General features: G+C 45.5%; 1 protein-coding gene and 1 pseudogene across 2 annotated transcripts in view; one reads left to right on the top strand and one right to left on the bottom strand.

The window, feature by feature from the left end:
- Positions 1 to 1992: 1992 nt before the first annotated feature.
- Positions 1993 to 25849, bottom strand: part of CCDC92B (coiled-coil domain containing 92B) — a 49026-nt gene continuing 25169 nt past the window's right edge. Inside the window, exons 1-3 of one of the 2 annotated variants that reach the window (XM_061604675.1) lie at positions 22405 to 22528; positions 19562 to 19609; positions 1993 to 4829 (exon numbers count right to left, since the gene is read on the bottom strand). In XM_061604675.1, coding sequence (XP_061460659.1) covers positions 4069 to 4829; positions 19562 to 19609; positions 22405 to 22414 — 819 coding nt within the window. In that variant the 5' untranslated portion in view covers positions 22415 to 22528 and the 3' untranslated portion in view covers positions 1993 to 4068. Of the gene's footprint in view, positions 4830 to 19561; positions 19610 to 22404; positions 22529 to 25849 lie in introns of those variants that run through there. The other variant, XM_061604674.1, reaches the window with a different exon arrangement.
- On the top strand, positions 4957 to 5075 carry LOC133374531 (5S ribosomal RNA; annotated as a pseudogene).

Genomic DNA, 25849 nt, shown 5'->3' with positions numbered 1-25849 from the left:
TACTAGCTATGGGCGGTCTAAAAATGAAACAAATAAAATAAATAAATAAATAAATAAATAAAAATGGTCTGATGGGTGAATGCATGCAAAAATGAAATGGACCAGAACTAGACTGATTTGTGCACCCCAAGCTTAGTAATTTGCTCCTAAATACATTTGAGCCCTTGGAAAGCAAGATTAACAAAATATTTGCATAATGTTCAAACCATTTGCATTGGCAGGAGTGATTTCTTAGATGCCTCTCAAGAAATTGACACCAGCCGCCTGGCAAGCAACCAGTTTTGTGGTCTAGGCCCAGGTGCTTGCACCCCCTTCTTTGCATTATTTAAAACAAGAATGGGGAACCTGTGCCCCTCCAGGTGATGTTGGACTCTAGCTCCCATCAGGCCCAGCCAGCATGGCCAATGGTTGGGGATGATGGGAGTTGTAGTCCGGCAACATCTGGAGGGTCACAGGTTCCCCAGCTCTGATTTAAACATCATGGGTATCTCTTCTGGAAAGCTGGTGCCCTCATCCCAGCTATTCCTTCTCACACATTTATTTAACTTCTAACTGGGTACCCCAAGAGGCTTTCTCTCTCAGTCTACCTCACACTGTTGTTGTGAAGATAAAACGAGGCACCCTGAACTTTTCAGTGGCAGATTGTGTGTGTGATATATATATTTGAATTTTCACGCTGAAAGAAACGCAGGAAGCTGCCTTAGGATATCATCAGCCCATCTAACCCAGCATGGGCAGCTCTGACTGGCAGTAGCTGTCCAGTTTCCGGCTGAGAAATCACCTGCTACCTAAGCATTTTAACTGGAGGTGCAAGGGTTTGAATCGAAGACCTTGTGCAGGTGAAGCAGATGATCTGCTAGAGACCTAAGCGCCTTCCCTAAGCTTCATCAGTTGAATTTCTGCCTACCACATTGCTGTAAAGAACTTAGGAGCCCAGAGGAAAAGCAACAAGAAACTGTAAATCCCTACTCTTTAATGCCCCATTGTTAAGGGAACAGGATCTGAGGCATCAGCTTTCTTATTATCTCAAATGCCACAGAGCTGAAGCTTGCTTTTGAGTGCCATGTTCCTGGGAGATTGAGGATGTGAGCCAAAAAGTGAATCTATGCTCCTGTTTCATAATACATAGCCACAAAACTAGTCTGTCGTGATTACTTTTGTTTATCTGTGAGGTATGAGAGCCTATCCTAACAGCTTTAGAAATAATAGGCACCCGGATGAATTTACTTAATTTTGTGGCTTTCATGGATTAACTGATCATATTGTTAATTACGATTCATACGCATCCTAATAGGGATGTCAGTTCTCTGAGTGCTGGTCCAGATTAAACCAAAACAGCACCATCTATGCACAAGAGGCAATAGCATGCTCTGGGAAACCCGGAGGTGTGCAGAAGAACAGACACAAAAATCCTTAGCAAAACAAAGTCGTCAAACCTCCTCAGTGGTAATGGAAAACTGAGTGGGAGTGAGGACGTGGAATGGAGTACCTGGCAAAAGGCATCACTTGGTGGCTGGAACCCTAAAAAAAGATTACCTCCACACTGCAACATTTTGTTGCAGATCCTACTTGCGCTCTCATTATTTCATTCATTCATTCCTCCTGTCTTTTCTACATTTGAGGCAGTTGCTCAGAAATCTATGTGAAAATACCACCTAACAGCACGTTTAGATTACTGCCTTGAATGTGCACAACTGTCACCATGGAAGCAGGTGAATGAAACAAAACATGTGAGCATGGATATTGGTGAATGAGTGTTTTAGACCCCAATGACTTGCCCCAAACTTCTAAAGAAAAAAGACAAGCCATACCCTTTCATCCGACTTGATTGTCATCATTCAATTGTTCGCATTTTTCCTCAAAACTTAAAGCAATCTATTGACGGACATCTAGATCCAAACCTCTCCGTCTCAGAACTCCATGGAAGGTGGTTGAGTTCTATCCTAGACTGAGGTTGGTTGATTCCAACATCTTCACAGTGGTTTTTGTCCCTTCTGACATTTGCACAGGGGTGCACATATATGCCAGTTATCATTGATAAGATTTCAGTGCCCCAAACTGGAGATCACCATGATTTGGGTCTCCAATCATGCTTTAAAAGTTGAATCATTTAGGCTCAAATTATGGGGAAAAGGTAGGAAGGCCTTTAATAAAGACACAAGGTTGTTGTCAACTAAGCCCCACTCAGGGTGGACCCATTGAAATAAATAAACCTAAGTTAGTCATGTCTATTAACTTCAACGGGTCTACTCTGAATAGAATCCCACACACAAGCCGCACACCTTGGCTTGTAGCCAACTAAGTTCTACTCAGGGTAGACCCCTTACAATTAATGGTCCTAAAATAGTAATGTCCATTAATTTCAATATATCACTTACATCAGATAAAACTTCCTAACTCTCCCTCAGTTTGATTTAAATCATGGTCTCCTAAATGTAGTAGTTAACAAGCACTTCTCTCTTTGGGGCAATGGGGCAGACGTGTAGATGTGGGCTCCTAACGTTGTGATGTTTGAACCAAGGAACTAGAATACACACATACACGTGTGTATATGATTCAGCTTCTGCCTCAGACAAATATTTGCACTTGGGGGAGGAAAAATCCAGACATTAAATTGGGTTTGAAATTTAAATGTCATTTTCAAATTTTGCCCCGCTATATAAACATTTAATACTGGTGGTGCCTAGGAGCTGGAAATGTTTCCCCAGTCTGGAAAGCGTAAAAGCGAGAGAAACAAAGAGGAAGACCCCAGATTTCTTTTTACTAAGTACCACCCACATATTATTGCAGGGACCGGGAACCTGCAGCCTTACAGATGTTCAACTCCTGTCATCCACGGCCAGCATGGCTGATGGTCAGGGATAGTGGAAATTGTAGTCCAGCAACATCTGGAGGGCTGCAGGTTCCCCATCCTTGAATTAGAGACTTAAGACTTAGGTAAGCCTGTCCAAATATACATTTAAGGATGGGGGCCTTCTATCACACCCTGTAATGCATAGTGCCCACTGATAATTGAATTTTGGAGGGGGGGAATAGAGGGCAGTTAATGAGTCCACCACCCCCTCGTGCACAGCCCCCTCACAATTTTAAACAAATGCCTCCCTTGTATCCTCGTAGTAAGGAGGCACTTACAAAGGATCAATGGCCTGGAGCCCTTCTGGCTTTCCTTTAGTTTGAGCATGGGTGTCCACCATGACTACTTCTATTCTGCTTCCCCAGATTTCAGCTCTGATGTTATACCACTCTCCTATACTTAAGTGGTTGCTACTGCAGTATATATTTTATACAGTTGCACTTTGCTCCGTTATCCAACCCCTCACTGTCTTGTACCCCCCGAGGGAGGAGTATTGGAGTACTTCTTTAGAATACCCTGTTCTAGATCATTAAAAAAAAACCCAGACACTCCCCAACATGTATAACCTCCCCAAACGCTCACATCTAACTTCCTCAGCCATCTTCTCTTCGAGCCGCAGGTATCACAATTAGTGCTGAAACGGGGGGCAACCACACCCATTTGAGATGGGATGAATCACACACATTCGGAATGGTCAAAACCTGGATGACAGTGCCAAAGCTTCAGTCTTGCCTCCGAAATCAAGATTTCAAACGGCAAGTTTTCAAAGTTTTCAGAATTTGAAACAGAAAAACTAAAAAACAACAACAAAGCTGTAATTTCAAGGCACAGAAATGTGCGGTTCAGTTCCTCAGTCCTCTTTGCCAAGACATTGTGCAGTGCTGTTGGCTGTTGCGGTGGCAAATGGCTTACTACATTCACTTCAGCTGCAATCACAACGTTCAAAACCACGCCAGTGTCTGCAGTTTTGGCAGTTCTACTGTTGCTGACACCATTCCCCAAGGAGCACACAGGTATTTTGGTGCTGTAACAACATGACAGACAAAATGGTTCTGTCTAGGAGGCCCTGAGGCCTTACACCACTTCTTCAAAAATGGCCTCCAATTTAGGAATGTGCTTGAAAAGAGCGGCCCCTCTTCTAGTACGACCTCTTAAGAAAAGCTATTTCAAAATGGCTGTATGTTTTCCCTTTCCTCTCTCTCTCTTCTCCTCTTTTAGTCAATGTCTTTGGAAGTTTGGGGGCTACGGCCATTTCGCTTGTGCTGTTCCCCTTTGGAAGACGGTCGAGGTTTGCCCACAGTCCTGGCACCATTCACAGCTTCTGTTGGTTCCAGGTAGGGCTGCCGGGTGGACGGCCTCTGCTGACCACCTTTGGGGTCCCTCTGGTCAGTGCCCACTCTGACAGACATAGCTGATGCTTTATGCTCTGACCTCTGGCGATGAGGTGGGGCATGGTGCCGTTTTGTGTACAAAAAAAGGGCCGGGTCGGGCATTGGCTCGTCTTCCTCAAAGCTGCTCAGCCGGTCGCGAGACGACGGGTCCTTGAAGGCCCCCTTGCCGTGGAAGTTGCTAGCAGCCTGCCTGCGGGGGTGGGACCTCTGAGTCCGTTTCTTGGGCCGGGCCTCACTACAGGGTGGAGGGAGGCAAGCTTTCTCGGGAGGCTTCTCGGGGAGAGGCTTGCCACTTTGCCGAGAACTGTGCAGCTTCTGTTTGGTGGCGTGCAGCTGGAAAGAAAGGTAAGCGGCTGCTTCTGTCTGTTTCTGCAGCTCCGTGTTGAGGATGGTCACCCGGTGGCTTCTCCTCTTCAGCTCCTCCAGGAACTTCCTCTCTTTATTCCTCAGGTTGGACCGGAGGGCAGCAACGAGGCTCTCTTTATGTCTCAGTTCCTTGCGCAACTCCAGGTTGTCCATCTCTTTCTCCTGCAGCCGGGCCTCCACGATCTTGCACTTCTCTTCTAATTCCTGGTCAATAATTTCTAAATGTGAGAGAAAGAGAAAGGCCTTATTAAAATTCAGCAAGGGGGTACGTTTGTGCACATCAGAGGAAGCCAACACTGTGCCCTCCACACAACTACAGTAGTTGGACTGCAATAGGGGTAGGGAGCCTACAGTCATACTACTCTGAATACGCCCGATCTCGTCTAATCTCGGAAGCTAAGCAGGGTCAGGCCTGGTTAGTACTTGGATGGGAGACAGCCTGGGAATACTGGGTGCCGTAGGCTTAGCCTTAGAGAAAGGCAATGGTGAACCACCTCTGGATACCTCTTACCATGAAAACCCTATGAATATATATATATAAGACAGTTTTGAAAGCAACAAACAATATATAAGTCGTAATTGACTTGAAGGCATATAACAACAACAACAGGGCTAGGGAATCTCTTTCAAACCCGAGGGCCACATTCCTCCTGAGGAAACTTCCAGGGGCCATGTGGTGGGAGGGGCTACAGGCAAAAATGGGTGGAGCAATGAATGTAAATTTTACCTTTGTAGAGTAGGCTAGTTTCTACACACACACCTACCTCTGTCCTCTGGCCAGACAAACAAGAGGCATTGTCAGAGTTCAAGGACGCTTTCCAGCCAGGAAGAAATTCTCACAGAGGGTGTAAACTGAGGGACATGTGGCCTGGGGAAAGAGGGTATGGCTGCAGGGGCTGTGTGGCCTGGAAAGAGTCTCAAGGGTCAGACAGAGAGGCTTTGAGGGCTGCCTTTGGCCCCCCAGGCCTGAGGTTTGCCCCCAGGACTCTAGCACCAATCAACCCTGACCGTTGACTATTGGGGTTGGTTGTAGCTGGAGTTCAACAGCTTCTGTGGGGTCTTCGCCTGGTCTACAGTCTGGGAAGGCAGGCTGCTTCAGGAAATAATTTACCAAACATGTGATACTTGGGATACAGTCTAAAAAAACCCAACTGTATTCTAACAAAGGCAGAAGTGGCAAAGATCATCGTACCTCACATGTGCCCCCTCGACTGCTTCAATTTGCAGAAATGGCACTGTTACAGGTGCCACATAATATAGTAGGGCCCCGCTTTACGGCACTTCACTTACGGTGCTTCGCTAATGCAGCGGTCTCAGTTAGACGCAATTAGACTAAAGCCCCACTCATACGGCACTTGTTCCAGTTGTACGGCAGTTTTTCAGTGTCGCACACCATTCTATTCAATGAGTTTCACTTTTTGGTGGTTTCCGCTTTACGGCGGGGGTCCAGAACGTGACCCGCTGTATGATGGGGCCCTACTGTACTTGTCCTGCTCTTGTACAAAGCTGATCTTGCAGTGTGGCAGCACCTACACTTCGGAACTCCCTGCCGTTGCTGGACTTGTTTAGGCAGCTGCTTAAAACATATTTGTGTAGGCATGCCTATCCAGTCACGTAGATGTTGACATGTTTTAATCCCTTCTGGGCTGACTGTTAATTTTAATTATCTTTTAAATGTTTTAATTACTTGTTTTTGTAAACTGCTTAGAGGTTTTATTGCAATCAAGCAGTATATAAATTTTGTTAAATAAATAAAGAATGCATGACCATGATAAATCTTGAACCTGTTTGGGCAGAGTTAATCCAAGGCCAGGGGGTACTTCACTGAGAAGATGCAACCTGCAGTTCAGGGACTCACCACTTGGGGCAGCAACTTTCTATCATTATTATTTATTTTATTTATATATTAGATTTAGATCCCACCCTTTCTCCCAGTAGGAGCCCAGGGCAGCAAACAAAGGCACTAAAAACACTTTAACATATCATAAAACAGACTTTAAAATATATTAAAAACAACAACCATTAAAACATATTAAAACAAAACATCTTTAAAAACATTTTAAAAAAGCTTTAAAAACATCTTTTTTTAAAAAAAGGTTTAAAAACATATTAAAAAACAATTCTAACACAGATGCAGACTGGCATAAGGTCTCTGCTTAAAAGGCTTGTTGAAAGAGGAAGGTCTTCAGTAAGCACTGAAAAGATACCAGAGATGGCACCTGTCTAAGAGCTCGGTGATCAACTGGGTATATAAGGGATAAGACGGTCTTTCAGGTATCCTCGTCCCAAGCTGTATAGGGCTTTGTATACCAAAACTAGAACCTTGAACTTAGCCTGGTAGCTAATAAATAGCCAGTGCAATTCTTTCAGCAATGTGGTGACATGTTGGCAATACCCTGCCCCAGTGAGCAGTCTCAACGTGGCATTTTGCACCAGTTGCAGCTTCCGGACCAACCCCAAGGGTAGCCCCACATAGAGTGCACTACAGTAATCCAATCTGAAGGTTACCAGTGCATGGACAACAGTGATCCTTCGATACTAGCACTCAGTATGTGGAAAGTGATTTGTGTTTGCATGCCTTTATTTTTTTTAATTCACCCCTCTGGCTTCCCCAACCTGCATTCCAAAGTGGTGCAGCCTCAGGAGGACTGGGCCACATCCTTGAATGTTCAGTTCAAAGCAAACATCTTAAACCTCTCCATAATCTGCATAATTTAATTTGATCACAGGGATTTGCGTTTCCTGGGATCAGAGAGAATGCAATTTCCATTTTCCAGCATAGATGAAACTGTTTTACATTCACAACCCCTCCGTCACTCTCTGACCACCATCCCCGGCTACGCTGATATGCCCATCTGCTGCTTTAATTTTTCCTAGCTTTACTCGGTTAAATCTCTTCCACTACCACATGCTTTGGGCCTTGATCACCCCTTATGTAGAATCTTACCTAGGGTAGCTTTGAGAAAACTGTCTCTTCCAGCCACCTGAAGCAAAATCGTGTCTGTGTGAGGGATTGGTAGGGATGGACAAATCTATCAGTTGTTGGTTCTCTCCGTTTCCCAAGTCCCCAAGGTTAAAATTTCTTTCCTACATCCTTTGCTCCTTGTCAAATAGACCTTCCCTGGAGCAGATATGCATTCGAACAATATATTTATAACTACCCAGGTGGCAAAATTTGCTCTAGCTGCGCGAAAATTAAGAGTTAGATACAAAAACACATTGTGGGGTGAGTGGGCTGTGCCCTGGAGCTAGTATGGCTGTAGCATTTATATACTAAGTTATGGGGTGGATCAGTGTATCTTTTTCTTGGGAGAGGAAATTTTAATTCAAATGTATTGTTGTTCTTTTATTGTAAGTTGTTGAACTGTGTTTTGTTGAAATATGACTTGGATTTTAATATGTATTTTGTATTTTCCTTTTACATGTGTTGAATTGTGGTAGCCTATGGCTTTCAGCAGTAAAGATTAATTTCATTTCATTTTTCCAATCTTTAATTTAGTTCTCCATATTTCTGCAGCAATTTGCATTTTTTTAAAAAAATCCTTAGGAAAATTCTTTAGCATTTTAATTTTAATTTCTCCCAATAAGCACATTTTTGTATGCAGTTTTGACAGACGCATTTTTTTGCAATTTCCCCTCACATAACGCATTTTTGTATGTGACTTGCATTAATATATGCATTTACATGAATACCGCAACATACGCCTTTTTGTATCCATTGCGTGGCTGGAGAATTTGGAAAATTGTGAACTTCTAAGGATGGTGGTATTTCAGTTTGCGTATTGTTTTGGAAAGTGTGAATTTGGTTAGTTCACCTTTAAATGCGAACTGAATCAAATTTCTCCCGTCCCTAGAATCATAGAATAGTAGAGTTGGAAGGGGCCTATAAGGCCATCAAGTCCAACCCCCTGCTCAATGCAGGAATCCAAATCAAAGCATTCCCGACAGATGGCTGTCCAGCTGCCTCTTGAATGCCTCCAGTGTCGGAGAGCCCACTACCTCTCTAGGTAATTGGTTCCATTGTCGTATGGCTCTAACAGTTAGGAAATTTTTCCTGATGTCCAGTCGAAATCTGGCTTCCCTAGGCATTCGGGACACAGAGTTGTATTCATCTAAGTCCTACTCAGAGCAGACCCAGTGAAATTCATGAACTTAAGTTAGTAATGTCTACCAACTTCAGTGGGTCTATTCTGGGTAGGGCTAGCACTGATTAGCACCCACATATACAATATCAGATCAGTATTCTGTATCAGAGGCTCTCTGGTGGTCCATGAAATGGTTACAGAACATTCAAGAATGTCTGTATTTAGCCCTTTATTGATGACTGAGACTGAGTGCATTTTCACCAGGACCAGATTATTGAAGAGGCTAACAAGCCCCAGACCAAGGAAGCACGATCTTCATGTAGTAGTAACAGTACCTATTAATTTCCCCCTGAAAAATTCACAATTCAAAGGGTCTTTTCTGAAGGGCCCGGATGCTCTCAAGAAACAAGATGAACGCAGAACCCGACTTGAGACAAAAGCTGACATTGCACCCAGCTTCACAGAAATTAGCACTCAAAAACAGATTCTCATCACTTTAGACAGGCGAGTCTGCAAAAATATGAATAATGTATGCCCTCTGATTTGTAGAACAAGCAAACAAAGGTCTATTAAGTAGATGGGGTTTGCCTGGAAAAGCAGCGTATAAATATTTTAAAGTAAAATAAAAGTAAATAAGTGGCCCACTGGGACATCCAACAAGTCTTCATTATGTCTGCATGGGAAAAAGAGTAAGAACCACTGGTCCATATTGGTATGGGACTGTGGTTAGACTAAATGGCCTCTCAAGGCCCCTTCCAACTCAGTGATTCTTGACTCTTTCAAATTTCTGTGAATTGGTTTCCTATCAGTATAGGTTGCAAAGCATGTGGTCTGCCATTCAGCCATGGCTCTTTTCGCAGCCTGGTGCAGCAACTTCCGACAGACAGCTCTGCAAGGCCAATGTCTGCGGGACAGAGTTCTTGATGATCCAGGTTTTCTTGCTCTGAACCTGTTTTGGTTTGCCAGACCGGAAAACTAGGACAGCTGGAGTGCACAAACACAATGCCTGCAGGATAATGTCTCCACGGAAGAAGACGTGGAAGTCCCCATGATGCCTTTTCCGATTTGCTTTGTAAATGCCTCCTAAACACCACCTTCCAAGCTTTGGTAAACCTGTCCTGCTATTGTAGTGCAAAGACATCCCTGCCAAGGGATTAGCCATGCACAAACTTGCTCAAGTGGTGTTCCAGTTTGTCAGTTCCTTTTATTATGATTTTCCAGCCCTCCTCTTCATACCATTGCTTCACAACATTGCCTCTTAAGCGGTTTAGCCCTGCAAGAGAGGTGGATGTATTACATGCATTCTGACTTGGGAGGAGCAATTATTTGACGGTATCTTTTATTTATTGCCCTGTAAGATGTCAGGACAGCTAAAGCTTATGCAGCACAGCCATGCAGGCAAAGGAGTCACAGGGTGGAAGAGAGACTCTCCAGTAGGATCGGATGGCTGGTGAGTAAGTTGCCCTGTTGCACATCAAAGGATGCTAAAAAGGAAATAAATTTGCTGAGACATCTTTTGCCCAGCACTTCACCGTTGCCTCACTTGCCCTCTTCCAGTTAGGAGTTTAAAGATCAGTGAATCATTCCAATATCATAAGTTGTCACTTATAGAATCATAGAATAGTAGAGTTGGAAGGGGCCTATAAGGCCATCAAGTCCAACCCCCTGCTCAATGCAGGAATCCAAATCAAAGCATTCCTGACAGATGGCTGTCCAGCTGCCTCTTGAATGCCTCCAGTGTCGGAGAGCCCACTACCTCTCTAGGTAATTGGTTCCATTGTCGTATGGCTCTAACAGTTAGGACGTTTTTCCTGATGTGCAGTCGAAATCTGGCTTCCTGCAGCTTGAGCCCATTATTCCGTGTCCTGTACTCTGGGACGATCGAGAAGAGATCCCGGCCCTCCTCTATGTGACAACCTTTCATGTAGTTGAAGAGTGCTATCATATCTCCCCTCAGTCTTCTCTTCTCCAGGCTAAACATGCCCAGTTCTTTCAGCCTCTCCTCATAGGGCTTGGTTTCCATTCCCCTGATCCTCCTTGTTGCCCTCCTCTGAACCTGTTCCAGGTTCACTTATGCACTCTCTCCAATGAGGGACAGGGAACCTGTGGCCCTCCAGATGTTTCTGGGAGCTGGAGACTCCAGTAACATCTGGAGCGGGGATGGAGAGCAATCCAATTCAGTTTGCAAGTTCCAAAACAATACGAGAACTGAAACCTTGCCATCCTTTCAAAGATCTCCAAATTTCACAGTGCACTTCCCTGGCCAAATGATGTGTACAAAAACACATATATTAGGGCATGTGTGAGGAACCTTTGGCCCTCCAGATGTTGCTGAATGACAGCTTCCTGGCCCCTCATTGGCCATGCTTGCTGGGGCTGATGGGAGTTGTTGTTCAGCAGTGTCGGGAGGGCCAAAGGTTCCCCACCCCTAAACCTGGCTAGAATGTGCACATAAGTGCCTATATTAGTGAAAATAAAAATGAATTACGTAAGGGGAAAAACTGCTTTGCAAAAATGTGTATATCAGGAGAAATTTGTGCTAAAATTTGCACAAGGACTTTATAAAAAAAAGCAAACTGATGTGGAAATGTGGAGAACCAAATTTAGGATTGGAAAAATGAGAAACTGCAATGGGTGTGTTCACCCATCCCTAATCTGGAGGGCCACAGGTTCCCCATCCCAGGGCTAGCCTTCCAGGGCTAGTGTATGTTTATTTTTAAAATATTTGTATACTACTGTGTAAAAAACCCCCACAAAGGGGTTTATAACAACCATCGTGTGTTCCATCCAGATACGAGAAACTGGCAGAAGTGTCTGCTCTCGGCATCCTAGGCTGCCTAAAAGTCCAAGGCAGACACATAGGAAGAGCCAGCTGGCAGAGAGGCAGACCTACTCCTGCTCCTCCCATTGTCCCATGCTTCCCACCTTAGTAAGCAGAAAGGCAGAGGATGAACAAAGCCAAAGGGAGGAGGCCCATTGGATGCACTGTGTTCAAGAGCTATAGCTCTCTGCCTTTTTAGAAATCACCAGCCGTGTGTTTCTCAATTCTACAACCGGAAACCTGTAAGAACGTAAGAAGAGCCCTGTTGGATCAGAGCAAAAGGTCTGTCCAGACCTGTGATTCCCACACTATTCCCCTTAAGGACCACTTAAAAATTACTGAGGGCGTTGGCAGACCAATTAATCATTTTTCTGCCTCTTGTAAGCAATGGCACACATGATGTATGATTCTTAATTGCATTTTTACAGACATGCCATGGACCGCCTGAACGAAGCAGTGGTCTGCAGGCCAAAGTTTGGGAACCCCTGGTCTAGACCAGCATTCTGTTTTCCCACAGTGGCCAATCAGATGGCTCCAGGAAGCCCACAAGCAGAGCATGGAGGAAACAGCCCTCTTTTCTTGTTGCTACCCACAAACTGGCACTGCAGAACAATTCAACAATGGAAAAAATGATGTAGTGGGGTGGGATGGGGCCTCCTTCAATGGAGGTCTTTAAGCAGACTGGACAGCCATCTGTTGGGGATTGTTGGGGTTTCCTTCATCAAACAGGGGTTGGATTAGGTGACCCAGAAGGCCCACTCCAGCTCTATGATCAGTGGTGGCTGGTGCCCATTGGGACTGGCAGGGCGGAAGTCAGGGAGCCCAACAGCAGGTGGAGCCAGAGCTAATCAGAGGCAGAGACTATGAATTTTAATTTTGTCCCCGTCCTCTTCCCTGCTGAGTTCTACAATAAATAATAATAATAATAAAATTTTATTTTTCAGTCGCCTATCTGTCCGGGTTAGGGACACTCTAGGCGACATACAACAGAAATAAAAACAATACATATATATATCAACACAACCAAATGTAAGCTAAAAACCATCCTTCAATTCATATAGCATGGAATTAATCTGTCCCAATCTTGTAGGCCTGCCTGAATAGCCAGGTCTTTAAGGCTCGGCGAAAGCTTGACAAGGAGGGAGCATGTCTGAGATCAAAAGGGAGGGAGTTCCAGAGGGTGGGGGCCACAATAGAAAATGCCCTCTCTCTGGTCCGCACCAGCCTAGCTGTTCTCACCGGTGGGACCGAGAGAAGGTCTTGTGAGGCTGATCTCGTCAGGCGGCATACTCGGTGATTCTGGAGGCGTTCCTTCAGATATACTGGGCCGAAACCGTATAGGGTTTTAAAGGTCAACACCAACACCTTGAATTGGGCCCGGTAAACAACTGGTAGCCAGTGGAGATCTAATAACACTGGGGTGATATGATCCCAGAGACGGCTCTGCTTAATCAAGCGTGCCGCCGCATTCTGTACCAGCTGTAATTTCCGGACCGTTTTCAAGGGTAACCCCACGTAGAGCGCATTGCAGTAGTCTAAGCGAGAGGAGACCAGGGCATGTATCACTTGGGGGAGCAGATGAACAGGAAGGTAGGGTCACAGTCTCTGTATCAGATGTAATTGATACCAAGCTGCCCGGCTCACTGCTGTAATCTGAGCCTCCATGGACAGCTGGGAGTCAAGAATGACCCTAAGACTGCGGACCTGGTCCTTCAGGGGTAAACTCACCCCATTAAGCACCAGGTCAGTAATTCCTAACCTTCTTTTATCTCCCACGAGTAACACCTCAGTCTTTTCGGGGTTCAGCTTTAGCCTGTTCTCTCCCATCCATCCACTTACGGATTCCAGGCACTTGGACATGGTGTTCACAGCCAACTCCGGTGAGGACTTAAATGAGAGATAGAGCTGAGTGTCATCTGCATACTGATGACACTGCAACCCAAAACTCCTGATGATAGCCCCCAGCGGTTTCACATAGATGTTGAATAGCATGGGAGAGAGTATAGAACCCTGTGGCACTCCACAATGAAGAGGCCAAGGGTCTGAAACCTCATCTCCCAATGCCACCCGTTGCTGCCTATCCGAGAGATAGGAACGGAACCACTGCAAGACAGTGCCTCCTATTCCCAATCCCTCTAGGCGATTTAAAAGGATATCGTGGTCAACGGTATCGAAAGCTGCTGAGAGGTCCAGGAGGACAAGGAAGGTGTATTCACCCCTATCCAATGCCCTCCTCATATCATCTACCAGAGCGACCAAGGCTGTTTCCGTTCCATGACCAGTCCTGAAACCCGATTGGAATGGATCTAAGTAATCCGTTTCCTCCAAGTGTGTCTGTAACTGCGCAGCCACCACCCGCTCAATCACCTTGCCCAAGAATGGTAAATTAGAGACTGGGCGAAAGTTGTTTAGCTCTTGGGGATCCAAGGACGGTTTTTTTAGGATGGGCTTTATTACCACTTCCTTGAGGGCTGATGGCATTGCACCCTCTTGCAAGGATGCATTCACCACCGCCTTGATCCCTTCGCTCAGTCTCTCTTTGCAGCTCATAATGAGCCATGCAGGGCAAGGATCAACCAGACAGGTGGTTGGCTTCACAGTACCGAGCACCTTGTCCACTTCCTCAAAGAGAAGAGGCTGAAACCGATCCCAACGGACCGGCATGCAACTGGCCGACTCTGGCCCACTTCCTGTCTCCACGGTGAGCGGAAGCATGCTGTTCAGGCGCTCGATTTTATCGGCAAAGTGTTTAGCAAAAGTATCACAGGAGGTTTTAAAATGTTCCATGGGTTTCTGAGCAACTGGACCGACCAGGCTTCGGACCACTTGGAACAGTTTCCTGGGACAGCACTCTGCCGACGCAATAGAGGCAGCAAAGAAATCTCTCTTTGCTGCCTTTGTTGCCACCTGGTAGGCAGCTATTGCTGCTCTAACCCGTGTCCGATCGTCTTCAGTGCGAAATTTCCGCCACCGGAGCTCAAGTCGTCTCACCTCCTGTCTCAGACCCCACAACTGTGGCGTATACCAGGGTGCTGTCTGAGTTCTATTCAGGGGGAGGGGACGTTTCAGAGCCACCCGGTCCACCGCCCTAGTGATCTCCTTATTCCACTCCATCACCAGGGATTCGACCGGGCGCCCTTCAGTCAGCTCCATATCACCCAGCGCATTCAGGAATCCTTTGGGCTCCATCAGGCGTCTGGGGCGGACCATCCTAATAGGTCCTTGTCCCCTGTGGAGGGCGTGCAGCATCGAGAGATCTATATTCACCAGATAGTGATCTGACCATGACACGGGGTTAGAAGAAATCGCCCCCATTTTCAGAGCACTTTTCTCCCCTCCCGAGACAAACACAAGGTCGAGAGCATGACCGGCTACATGGGTAGGCCCTATATTACTAAGGTGCAGATCCCAAGAAGTCATGGTTTCCATGAAATCCCAAGGGGCTCCTGTGAGGACAGCCTCAGCGTGTACGTTGAAATCCCCCATCACCACAAGATTGGGGGAGAGCAACCGCATGCCCGAGACTACCTCGAGCACCTCAGTCAGGGATTCTGCTGTGCAGCGGGGTGGGTGGTACATAAGTAGAATCCCTAAACTGCCCTTTGGGCCCAACCTCCAGTACATGCAATCGACAAACTTGATCTTGTGGAGAGGGGGGTCTGGCGAAACACAAAGATTCCCGATAGATGACTGCCACACCCCCTCTTGGGAGGCTAGGGAAGCTGACAGCACTGCCTAAGTAAGGAAACAGGCAGGTGGGGGCTGTCTTAGGGCTGTCTGAGAGTGGTGCCCCATTCACTCTAATGTAACAGCCTCCATCGTCTATGATTCTATAAAAGGCTTACTGCCTCTAGCTACGAAGGCTGTGTACATTCATCATGACAAACAGCCTTTGGTAGACTTTTCCTCCCACATGAAATTGTCTAATTCCCCCCTTTTAACCTTAGCAAACATCAGCACACAGCCAAGAATTCTACAGTGTCAAACCCATGATGCACTCTGCAACTCCGCTCCAATCAAAGACGTTTCTTGTGAGCCTGAACTCAGCGTAAGTACAACAGGAAGGCTGGTGGGGCGCTGCCAGATTAGCCCTAACTGGGCCAGCCTCCACTCTTATCTGCAATCGGAAAAGAGCAGCTGAGATGCCGCACCGGATACATTTTGCAGGCCATGCTGTTTTCTCCTCCAGGGTGTGGCAGAAAGGGATGGATGCTTTTTTGGAATCTGCTGCTCGCCTTGCTAGGACTGCCAGCATTCCATTTGCCTTAGACTCCCCACGCCTCAAACTCTTTTGTTGTGCACTTACAGCCTCACCTTTTGCCTGCAGGCCAGGGGCGAGGCCATCCCTGCCCAGCCAGACTCTTTGCTGCTTCACCCCACCAGGATACAAGAGCCTGCTTCTAGTGATAAAGATCTTGCAACCTTTTAAACCCCTCCCCCAGGTCTCCCACCCCCCTTTGCTATTACCCGAAACATCACCTGACCTGAACTCTGATGTCTGTTTCTAATCCTCAAGATAAGGAAGCAGAGATGGGGAACACCCGTGGCCCTCCAGATGTGGTTGGACTCCAGCTACAACTAACCCCAGCCAGCATGGCTAATGGTCAGGGAGAGGTCAGCAGCATCTGGAGAGCCACAGGTTCCCCCCACCCCTAGGGAAAATGCTTTGATCATTTGATGATTTTATTGGCCCTTTTTAGCACTGTTTCCAAGAGGTCTTTTTTGGGAACCTATGGCTCTCCATAGGAAACAACCAAGAGAGGAGGCTCCGGCTTATTCAGTCTCAGACTCTCAAACAATATCCGCATCTCCCGTAAACATTGTTGGTAAAGAGCGAAACTAGGCCAGACCAGAAACTGAGACAGAAAAAGCAAGAATACTGTAATAGTCGGGAACTGTTCCAGGCCTGGTAGGAAAAACCCGTCAGATGCTCCCTTGGTGCCCTCTGCTGGCCACATTGTTGCTAAGAATCAGGACTGAATCAAAAGCATTCACATTTTGCTGGGCGGGAGGGGGAATAAATGCCAATATTCTCAAGACAGTAGGTGGTATCCAATGGTAATCGTACTCAGAGTAAACCTGTTGAAAATAATGTATGTGTCTAACTTGGACCTATCAATTTCAATGGGTCTGCTCTGACTAAAACATAGTTGGGATTAGGGATGGAAAGATGTGTCTGTTTTGGTTCTCTCATTTTCTCATTTTCCCAATGTTAAATTCAGTTCTCTACATTTCTGCAGTGATATGTGAATTTTTTTTTAAAAAAAAATCCTCATGAAAATTCTCCACCACATTTTAGTGCAAATTTCTCCAAATAAACACATTTTTGGGGGGAAGTGCTGACAAAGGAACACATTTTTGCAAGCCATTTCTCATCATTTCATGCCTTTTTGCCTTATTTTCACTCATGTATTCATTTTATGCCCACTTTCCCCTAATATATGCATTTTTGTAAATGTTGTTTAGTGGGCAAACTGCATCCCAAAATTCTAATAAATGAGAATTTCAAAGGATGGCTGTGTTTCGGTTCTCATATTGTTTCAGAAAGTGTGAATTTGATAAATTCTGCTTGAAATGCGAATTGAATCAAAATTCTCACCCTCCCTAGTTGGGATACAACCCGGTTATTGAAGATCAGCTCCTACTGACACTGCAAGCCATCTTCCTACATGTAGTTTTTGTGTAGTTTTAGTTATTAAACCTGTATTCCTCCCAAAGGAGCTCCAGGTGGCAAACATCAAAATGTTAAAATGACACAATTTTTTAAAAAAGAATACTTACATTTAAAAACCACCTAAAAACATTTTAAGCATCTTAAAAAAAAAGTAATCACATACCCTCACAGTTTCTAATTTCAAGGTTGCTATGCCCAGTATCTATCAGCCATTAAATGCCTGGGTAAACAGTAATGCTTTTAAATTTCTCCTGAAAGTTAATAATGAGGGAGGCAGATGCACCTCACCAGGGAGAACATTCCACAAATGGGGAACCACCTTTGAGAAAGCCCTTTTCTGTTTTAGTAAAATTGTATTTTACTAAACCAAAAAGTATCCTAGGGAAAATACTTGTCTAGAACTACTGTCAATATTGCCAACTTTTGCTTGTTTCTTAGTCCTTTCCCTTTTTATCCTTCCAAGAACCCTATGAGGTAGGCCAGGCTAAGACTGGCCAGCGGTCACTGAACTGAGCTTCATGGCCAAGTGGGGATTTGAATTTGACCCTCCCCTATCCTAGTCCAGCACTCTAACCACTAGTCCACACTGTCTTCTTAAGGAGACTAGAGTGGGAGAATATGCAACATGTCATCCACTATACCACATTTTATTTAAGTCAGGGATGGGGGACTTGTGGCCCTTTGGATGCTGTTGAACTACAACTTTCATCACCCTTGAACATTGGCCATGTTGGCTGGGGCTGACGGGAGTTGGGAGTTTAGCAACATCTGGAGGGCCACAGATGTTCTCCACCACTGACATGTCATAGAATCATAGAATAGTAGAGTTGGAAGGGGCCTATACGGCCATCAAGTCCAACCTCCTGCTCAATGCAGGAATCCAAATTAAAGCACACCTGACAGGTGGCTGTCCGGCTGTCTTTTGAATGCCTCCAGTGTTGGAGAGCCCACCATCTGCTTAGGTCATTGGTTCCATTGTCGTACTGCTGTAACAGGAAGTTTTTCCTGATGTTCCGTTGGAATCTAGCTGCCTGCAACTTGAGCCCATTATTCCGTGTCCTGCACTCTGGCAGGATCAAGAAGAGATCCCGACCCTTCCCTGTGTAGCAACCTTTCAAGTACTTGAAGAGTGCTCTCCTATCTCCCCTCAGTCTTCTCTTCTCAAGGCTAAACATGCCCAGTTATTCAATCTCTCCTCATAAGGCTTTGTTTCCAGTCCCCTAATCATCCTTGTTGCCCTCCTCTGAACTTGTTCCAATTTGTCTGCATCCTTCTTAAAGTGTGGTGTCCAGAACTGGATGCAGTACTCAAGATGAGGCCTAACCAGTGCCGAATAGAGGGGAACTAGTACTTGGAAACTATGCTTTGGAAACTATGCATCTGTTAATGGAGCCTAAAATAGTATTTGCCTTTTTTGCAACCACATTGCACTGTTGGCTCATATTCAGCTTGTGATCAACAACAATCCCAAGATCCTTCTCACATGTCATATTGCTGAGCCAAGTATCCCCCATCTTATAACTGTGCATTTGGTTTCTTTTTCCTAAGTGTAGAACTTTGCATTTATCCCTGTTGAATTTCATTCTGTTGTTTTCAGCCCAATGCTCCAGCCTATCAAGATCCCTTTGAATTTTGTTTCTGTCTTCCAAGGTATTAGCTATCCCTCCCAATTTTGTATCATCTGCAGATTTGATAAGCATTCCCTGCACCTCCTCATCCAAGTCATTAATGAAAATGTTGAATAGCATGATGTTCTTTGTTGCACTTTGGACATTTAGGAACAGAGGAAGCTGCTTTATACCAAGGCAGACCATTGGTGGATGTAACTTAGTATTGTCTACACTGACTGGCAGCTGTTCTTCAGAGTTTCAGGCTGGGATCTTTCCCAGCCTTACCTAGAGATGCCGGGGATTGAACCTGGGACCTTCTGCATTCCAAGCAGATGCTCTAACCACTGAGCTATGGCCCTTTTGTAAGACTTATTTTGCCCTGAGTACAAATGATACTCAGTCATTTTTTTCGCTCTTTGTATACACATCTCTTAAAACAAATTATGAAAGTAAAAATGCTAAACAAGTTAAGAATTAGGATTGTCTCCTCTGAGTGTCTCTCCAGGATCTCAGCCAGAGAATCTCTTTCCCATTTCCTGCTACTGAATCCTTTGAACTGAAGATTCCAGGTATTCATAGAATCATAGAATAGTTGAGTCGGAAGGGACCTATAAGGCCATCAAGTCCAACCCCCTGCTCAATGCAGGAATCCAAATCAAAGCATTGCTGACAGATGGCTGACCTGGGCTCTCCCAAATGCAAAACTGGTGCGCTGCCACTGAGCTATGTTGTTTCATCCATAAAGGGAGGATCCTCTTACCTTGTTGGTTAGCTTCCAGTTGCTTTGTTTCAAGATCATGGGTCAATTCTAGAAGAAGAAAGGGGTGTGGGGTGTGGAGAGAAGAGAAATCACACCATCAGTGACAGCTACAAGAGATGGGTGACCATATGGGGTAATGGAATGCTGAAGTGTCCTAGGAAGAATGTACAGTAATACCTCGCATTAACATACTCAATGGAACCAGAGTGAGTACGTAAACCGAAAATGTCCTTAAAGTGAAGCACTACCTTTTAAAACTTTTTTCCCCTCTCCTTCATGTGGAGCCTCAAAGCCACGCGCTAAAGCCTCTGCTGCTGCGCTGCCTCACCTCTCAGCTGATCGCGATCGCGGCTCCCAGCTGATTTGCGGTGGCGTGATCGTGTCTATTTCCACCCCCAAGTGCTAAAGCCTCTGCTGCTGCACTGCCGTGCCTCTCCCTAACCCTAACCCTGTAAGTGGTTTGCTAGCTGTGTTTCTGGAGAAATACAGGCATATGGAGCATGTACGTTATAGCGAGGCGACGTTAAGTGAAGCGACGTTAAGCGGGGTAAGCCTGTATCTTGAAGATTTTGATCAGCCAGGCAAGTGTGATTACCATCTTCAGCGGTAGTGTAGTGACAAATTCAGAAGTGAATGATAGTCATGCCACATCCCCTCACAGTCACACCCCCTCACTCACTGGCTTGCTCTCCATTATCATCTTCACACTCCTCATGCAACTTCTCCCACAACAACAGATGTCCCTAGGAGCCAATCAGCATGAAAGGGGAGTGTGTTAGCTACTGAGAAGTGTCTTCTCAATGGCTGACTCATCTCTTTTCACTCTGATTGGCTCCAATCAACAGGAAAGGAGAAGGAAGCATGTTAGAAGACTCTTCTCAGTGGCCAACACACTCCCCTTTCATGCTGACTGGTTCATAGGACGCTGGAAGCATATGGACCCTGCTCCCAAAAAAGTAAAGGGTCTAAGACCCCCTGAGATCCTGAACCACTACACCTCAGTAGATTCTTGAGACTGGCTATGCTGCAGATGTCAGGAAATTAAATGCTTCTCCTGTGATACAGGCCACATCTGCACCTTACATTTAAAGCACTATGATACCAATTTTAACATTCATGGCTTCCTCCGAAGCACCAATTTGCATTAAAAAAAACAACATGAAAATTCATGCACATTTCAGTGTGAATTCATCCTAATAAACCCATGCTTGTAAGCCATTTTGACTCATGTACACACTTTCCCAAGCAATTTTGCCTATTATGCACATTTGCATTTTATTTGTACTAACATATGCATTTTTATGCTCAGTTTGTCCTATTATATATGCATATTTGTACACACTTATTGGATGGAGAAACGCATTGCAAAATTTGGAGATGGGCGGATTTCAAAGGAAGGCTGTCCTTCGGTCCGTGTATTGGCTGGAGAAGAAACAAAGTAAGTAGCTTCTCATCCAAATGCAAACAAATCCAAATTTCGTCCCCATCCCCCACATGTTAACTTACATATAAGTCACTAGAACACCCAAATAGAATATAATGAGTGTTCCCTCTGAATGCACCCTCTACATCTCCACAGTATGTAGATTTTTCAAAAAAAGGTCAATGCGAAACCATTTTAACAGCCAAGTCCAATTTTGGGTGATGAGACCAAAACATTGCCCTCCTAAATCTGCTCTCACACCCCCAGAACCTTGGATTTCACATAGCTAGTTTCCAAAATCAGAATCAAAAGCCAGCTCTGTATTTGCAAGCTGTATTGGCCTGAATGACTCCGAGAAGCTGATGTGGGCCCAGAAGAGGGACAGAAATGCATGCTGGGAGAACACTCGGTCTCTCTCTCTCTCTCTCTCTCTCTTCCCCCCCCTCTCCTTTTCTCCAGTCTTGTAAAATCAGGCCAGTCCCGGAAGTGGTTGCACTATAAAGGCATACACCACTCCACTTGGCAGAAAAAACTCCACCCCAATGCACTCCTAGAGACTCGGAATCCAGTTTCTCTGCACAAGGCTACATATCCAGTCAAATTTCCAGGGAAATCCAAATGGCCCTCAGCATTCTATTCTGGCAGTACAATCAACAACAATAAACGATATACAATTTTCACGCCCTTTAATTGCACCCTAAAGGTGCAAGACGTGCATAAGACTCAGAAGCAAGTCCTGCTGTGTTCAATGAGACTGAGGTCTGGTTCACACGGTGACTTACTGTGAGACTGGTGCTACTTGCATCCCCATTTAATTTGCATGGTTCACAAGATGTTGCAGGCAATCAGCAGCTATCACACAATATCAAACCAATCTACTTTTAATGTGAAAAGGAAAGGAAAAACTGTCTCAGGCTCGCTGTGCTCCTCCGTGTAGGTGCTTTGCCTCAATGTTTTTTTTAGTGGGCGGGCTCTCTTATGCCCCATCACCAGCTCCTTTCTCCCACCCACAAAACCTGCCTTTCACTCACTTCCCCCCTATTCAGTCTCATACAGTTTCATGCCAATTGTACCCCCAGGCTAAGCCCAGAGGCATGGAATTGACAATAAACAATGAAACGGATGAAAAACCCCTCCCTTTCCCCATTAGCAATATCAGCACTCCCAGGGAGTAAGCATATAAAATTAGGGGCAGGGCCACAAGGAAACAAAGATACTAAATCTTTCCAGAGGAACGCCTACTTGTGTGAAAGGAAAACAGCAGATTTGAAGGTAGGAAGTGTGAACCTTGGAAATCTATCGCCATGGCAAAAGCTGCATCTTTATTGCGAAGTTGAGCTCCCTTGTGAATGAGCCCTTACTCAGCTTACTCTAATGTAAATGTGCAGCCTTAATTTGTCACCAGAAATAATGGCCTCACTTGGTCTCATGGAAGGGCTGCCCTGAAGGATTGTAGCTGATCAGGGTTGTGCAGGATTGTAGACCCCCTACTTTTTTGGGAGCAGGATCCCTTTGTCTCCAGCATCCTATGGACCAATCCTCATGAGAGGGGAGTGTGTGAGCCACTGAGAAGAGTCTTCTAGCATGCTTCCTTGTCGTTTGTTGCTGATTGGAGCCAATCAGAGTGAAAGGAGGTGAGTCAGCCACTAAGAAAACTCTTTTCAGTAGCTAACACTCTGCCTTTTCATGCTGATTGGCTGCTAGGGACATCTGTTATTGTGGGGGAAGGCATTAACAAGGATCTAATCAACACAGCAGCAATAAAGGGGGAACTAGAATGTGTTGGCTCTGCCATCATTCACTTTGGCTTCATCTACTATTGGGCTCCCTCCTGTCTGCCCTACCAGTCCCCCGTGGACACCAGCCACCACTGGTAGTGAGGCTTCTGATGATATTCCAAGCATTGGGGAACCTGTGGCCCTTTGGTGGGAAGCAAGGGTGTAGTCGTGCAGGGTCTTGGGGGGGTCTTAGAACCTTTACTTTTTCAGGAGCAAGGTCCCAGCAGGGTCCCTTTGTCTCCAGCATCCTATAGACCAATCACCATGAAAGGGGAGTGTGTGAGCCACAGGGAAGAGTCTTCTGGAAGCTATCATTGCTGCCTTCTTGGTGAACCTCAAAGAGACATACCCTCATCCTGCATTCACCACCCAACAGACCTCCAAAGTAAGAGACAGAAAGCCCATTTTGTTGTACAAACTTAGAAGGTTGTACAATCTTAGAAGGGGGCGTGGCTGTGAGGAGGCATGGTGTGACTGTCAAACTAAGTTAGGATGGACCAATGGTCAGGGCTCAATAGGAACCGAGGAAGCTGCCTCATACTGAGTCAGACCATTGGTCCATCTAGCTCAGTACTGTCTACTCTGACTGGCAGTGGCTCTCCTGGGTTTCAGGCAGGGAGTCTTTTCCCAGCCCTCCCTGGAGATGCTGTTGGGGATTGAACCTGTTGCCTTCTGCATGTAAAGCAGGTGCTCTGCCGCTGAGCTACGGCCCACCCTTCTGACTCAATGTAAGACATTGTTGGTTGTCGCCAACGCTAGTCTGACTCAGAGCAGATGCAGTGAAAACAACGGACATGACTGTGTCCATCAATTTCAATGGGTTTACTCTGAGTAAAACCTAGTCAGATATGGCATCGCATGTTCATTGTGAAATGGCATGTAGAAGGCCTAGGTTCAATCCCCAGCATGTTCCGGAGGATCAAAAATTAGGCTCAATGGGCTGGCCCATTCGGCAACGCCATACCCACTTGCCCTACACCAGATGTCCTATCTGATGACAGGTATGGCTGGGGGAAAAGCCCCGACCATCAGCTGATCTTTGAGGGCTGCACAGCACAGCGCTGGATGTTACAATGGCTTGACTCATTATAAGACTTCCTAGCCTCCCTTATATCTGCAATCATCCTGGCGCAGCCCCAACATCTTGATAGATACCAGGGCTGTGCACTGGATCTGGCTGAATCTTGGATCCTGAACCGAATCAGATTTAGATCAACCTGGGATTTGGCTGGATCAGGTTGAGGCGCCCCCAGATCAGATTGCAACCACCCAGAGTGATCTGGGGCTGTTAAGAGGGGGTGGGCGGTCTGGCAATGAGGAGAGGTAAGGAGATGCATGCTTGGGAGTGGGGAGAAGGAGAGGCACATAGCCTTCACCCTCCCCCTCTTGACTGTATGACTGTGCAAGGCCCCTGATCTGTTTGGGGCCCAGAACCTGGGGTCCAACTGGGGCTGCTCTGAAGCACAGGATCAGGCTCCAAATTGGATTGGAGGCCCAGTGCACAACAGCTCTAATATGCACAAGGAAAATTGTGATCCCCTGGGGGCATAACGTGTTCCACATGAAACAGCTAATGTCTTGCTGCATTTCCATTTATTACCGTTTAAAACAAACACCAGTGATTTGCGCTGACATTAAGGTCCTTTGAAGGGACAAATGTGTCTAAGTGAGGGGAAAATGACCATGAAAAAACAAACAATCCAAGATTTGTATTTTTCTCCTAGCCTTGGGCTACAGAAGCATTATCTATCTCTGTGTATGGGGGCAGGGTGTTGTTGGATTGATCTGTTACAGTCTGGGTCTTCTCTCAACAGGGAAACAGGGTGGTATTCAGAGTTTGCACTGTGTGTTAAACAATCGAAACAAAACAAAAAAGAATGAGTATTCTACATCATGCACTAAAAAGCATGGAATCATTTGACCTGTATAAATCAAGTTGCAAGTTCATCCTGCGATCAGTGGTGCAGTCGTCTGGGGTTGTGAAGGGTCGCAGACCTGTTATTTTTTTGGGTTCAGGGTCCCTGCCAGGTCCCTATGTATTAGCCAATCAGCATGAAAAGGGAGCATGTTAGCAACTGAGAAGAGTCCTTGTCTTTTTGTGCTGTTTGGAGCCAATCAGACTCAAAGGAGGTGAGTCAGCCACCGAGAAGCCTCAGTAGCTAACACTCGCCTCCCCCTTCATGCTGATTGGCTCCTAGAGATGTCTGGACTCAGAGACAACATGGAGAGCAAGGGACATGAGGGAAAGTGGGAAAGGGTGTGTGGCTGTGAGAGGGGGTGGTGTGACTATCATGAAGGGACCCTGCACTTCTGGATTTGCCACTACACTACTGATTGCAATTCAAGCACATTTGCTGCTGCTTTTTTTTGCACATTTCCCCCTCTGTTGCATAAGCAAGAGCAAAGGACAGCCAAAACCACATGTCCCAACGGTCTCTGTGCACCAGGGATTGTTCCAATTTTCTTTGACCTGTCCTAGGTAATTGTCCCTATTCTGTCCCCAGTTTGGAAAGGTTGGATGGGAGCCGATTTGAATTTCTCCCCCATTGTTAAGTTTGGACAAGGTATGGGGGAGAAATTCTATTCAGTTCGCATATAAAGGTGACCTTATTCAATTAGCACTTTCCAAAACGACCTGCAAACTGAAATACAGCCAACCTTGGAAATGTTCTCCAGCCAAAGAAGGCGTACAAAAAATGCATATAATGGGAAAAGTGCACATACAAATGCATATATTCATGCAAACAATATACAAAAATGGACTAGATTAGGGGAAATTGCTTATGAAAACATGTATATTTGGCAAAACTGCATACAAAAGTATGTTCATTAGGAGAAATTCACATTAAGCCTTTTAAGTAGAGACATTACCCCAGTTTGCGTCTGTTGGAATTGCTTCTTATATGTTTTTAAACTCTTTTTTAAAAAAGATGTTTTTAAATGCTACTACTGGGAGGAAGGGTGGGATATCAATCAATCAATCAATCAATCAATCAATCAATCAATCAATCAATCAAATAAATGATAAAATGCTAAATAATTTTCATAAGGACTTTTTAAAACAAAATAAATGAGCAAATTGCTGAA

The sequence above is a fragment of the Rhineura floridana genome, chromosome 21, assembly GCF_030035675.1.
Source record: "Rhineura floridana isolate rRhiFlo1 chromosome 21, rRhiFlo1.hap2, whole genome shotgun sequence".
NCBI lineage: Eukaryota > Metazoa > Chordata > Lepidosauria > Squamata > Rhineuridae > Rhineura > Rhineura floridana.
Note: the sequence above shows the minus strand (reverse complement) of the source record. Positions and strands in the feature narration are given on the sequence as shown.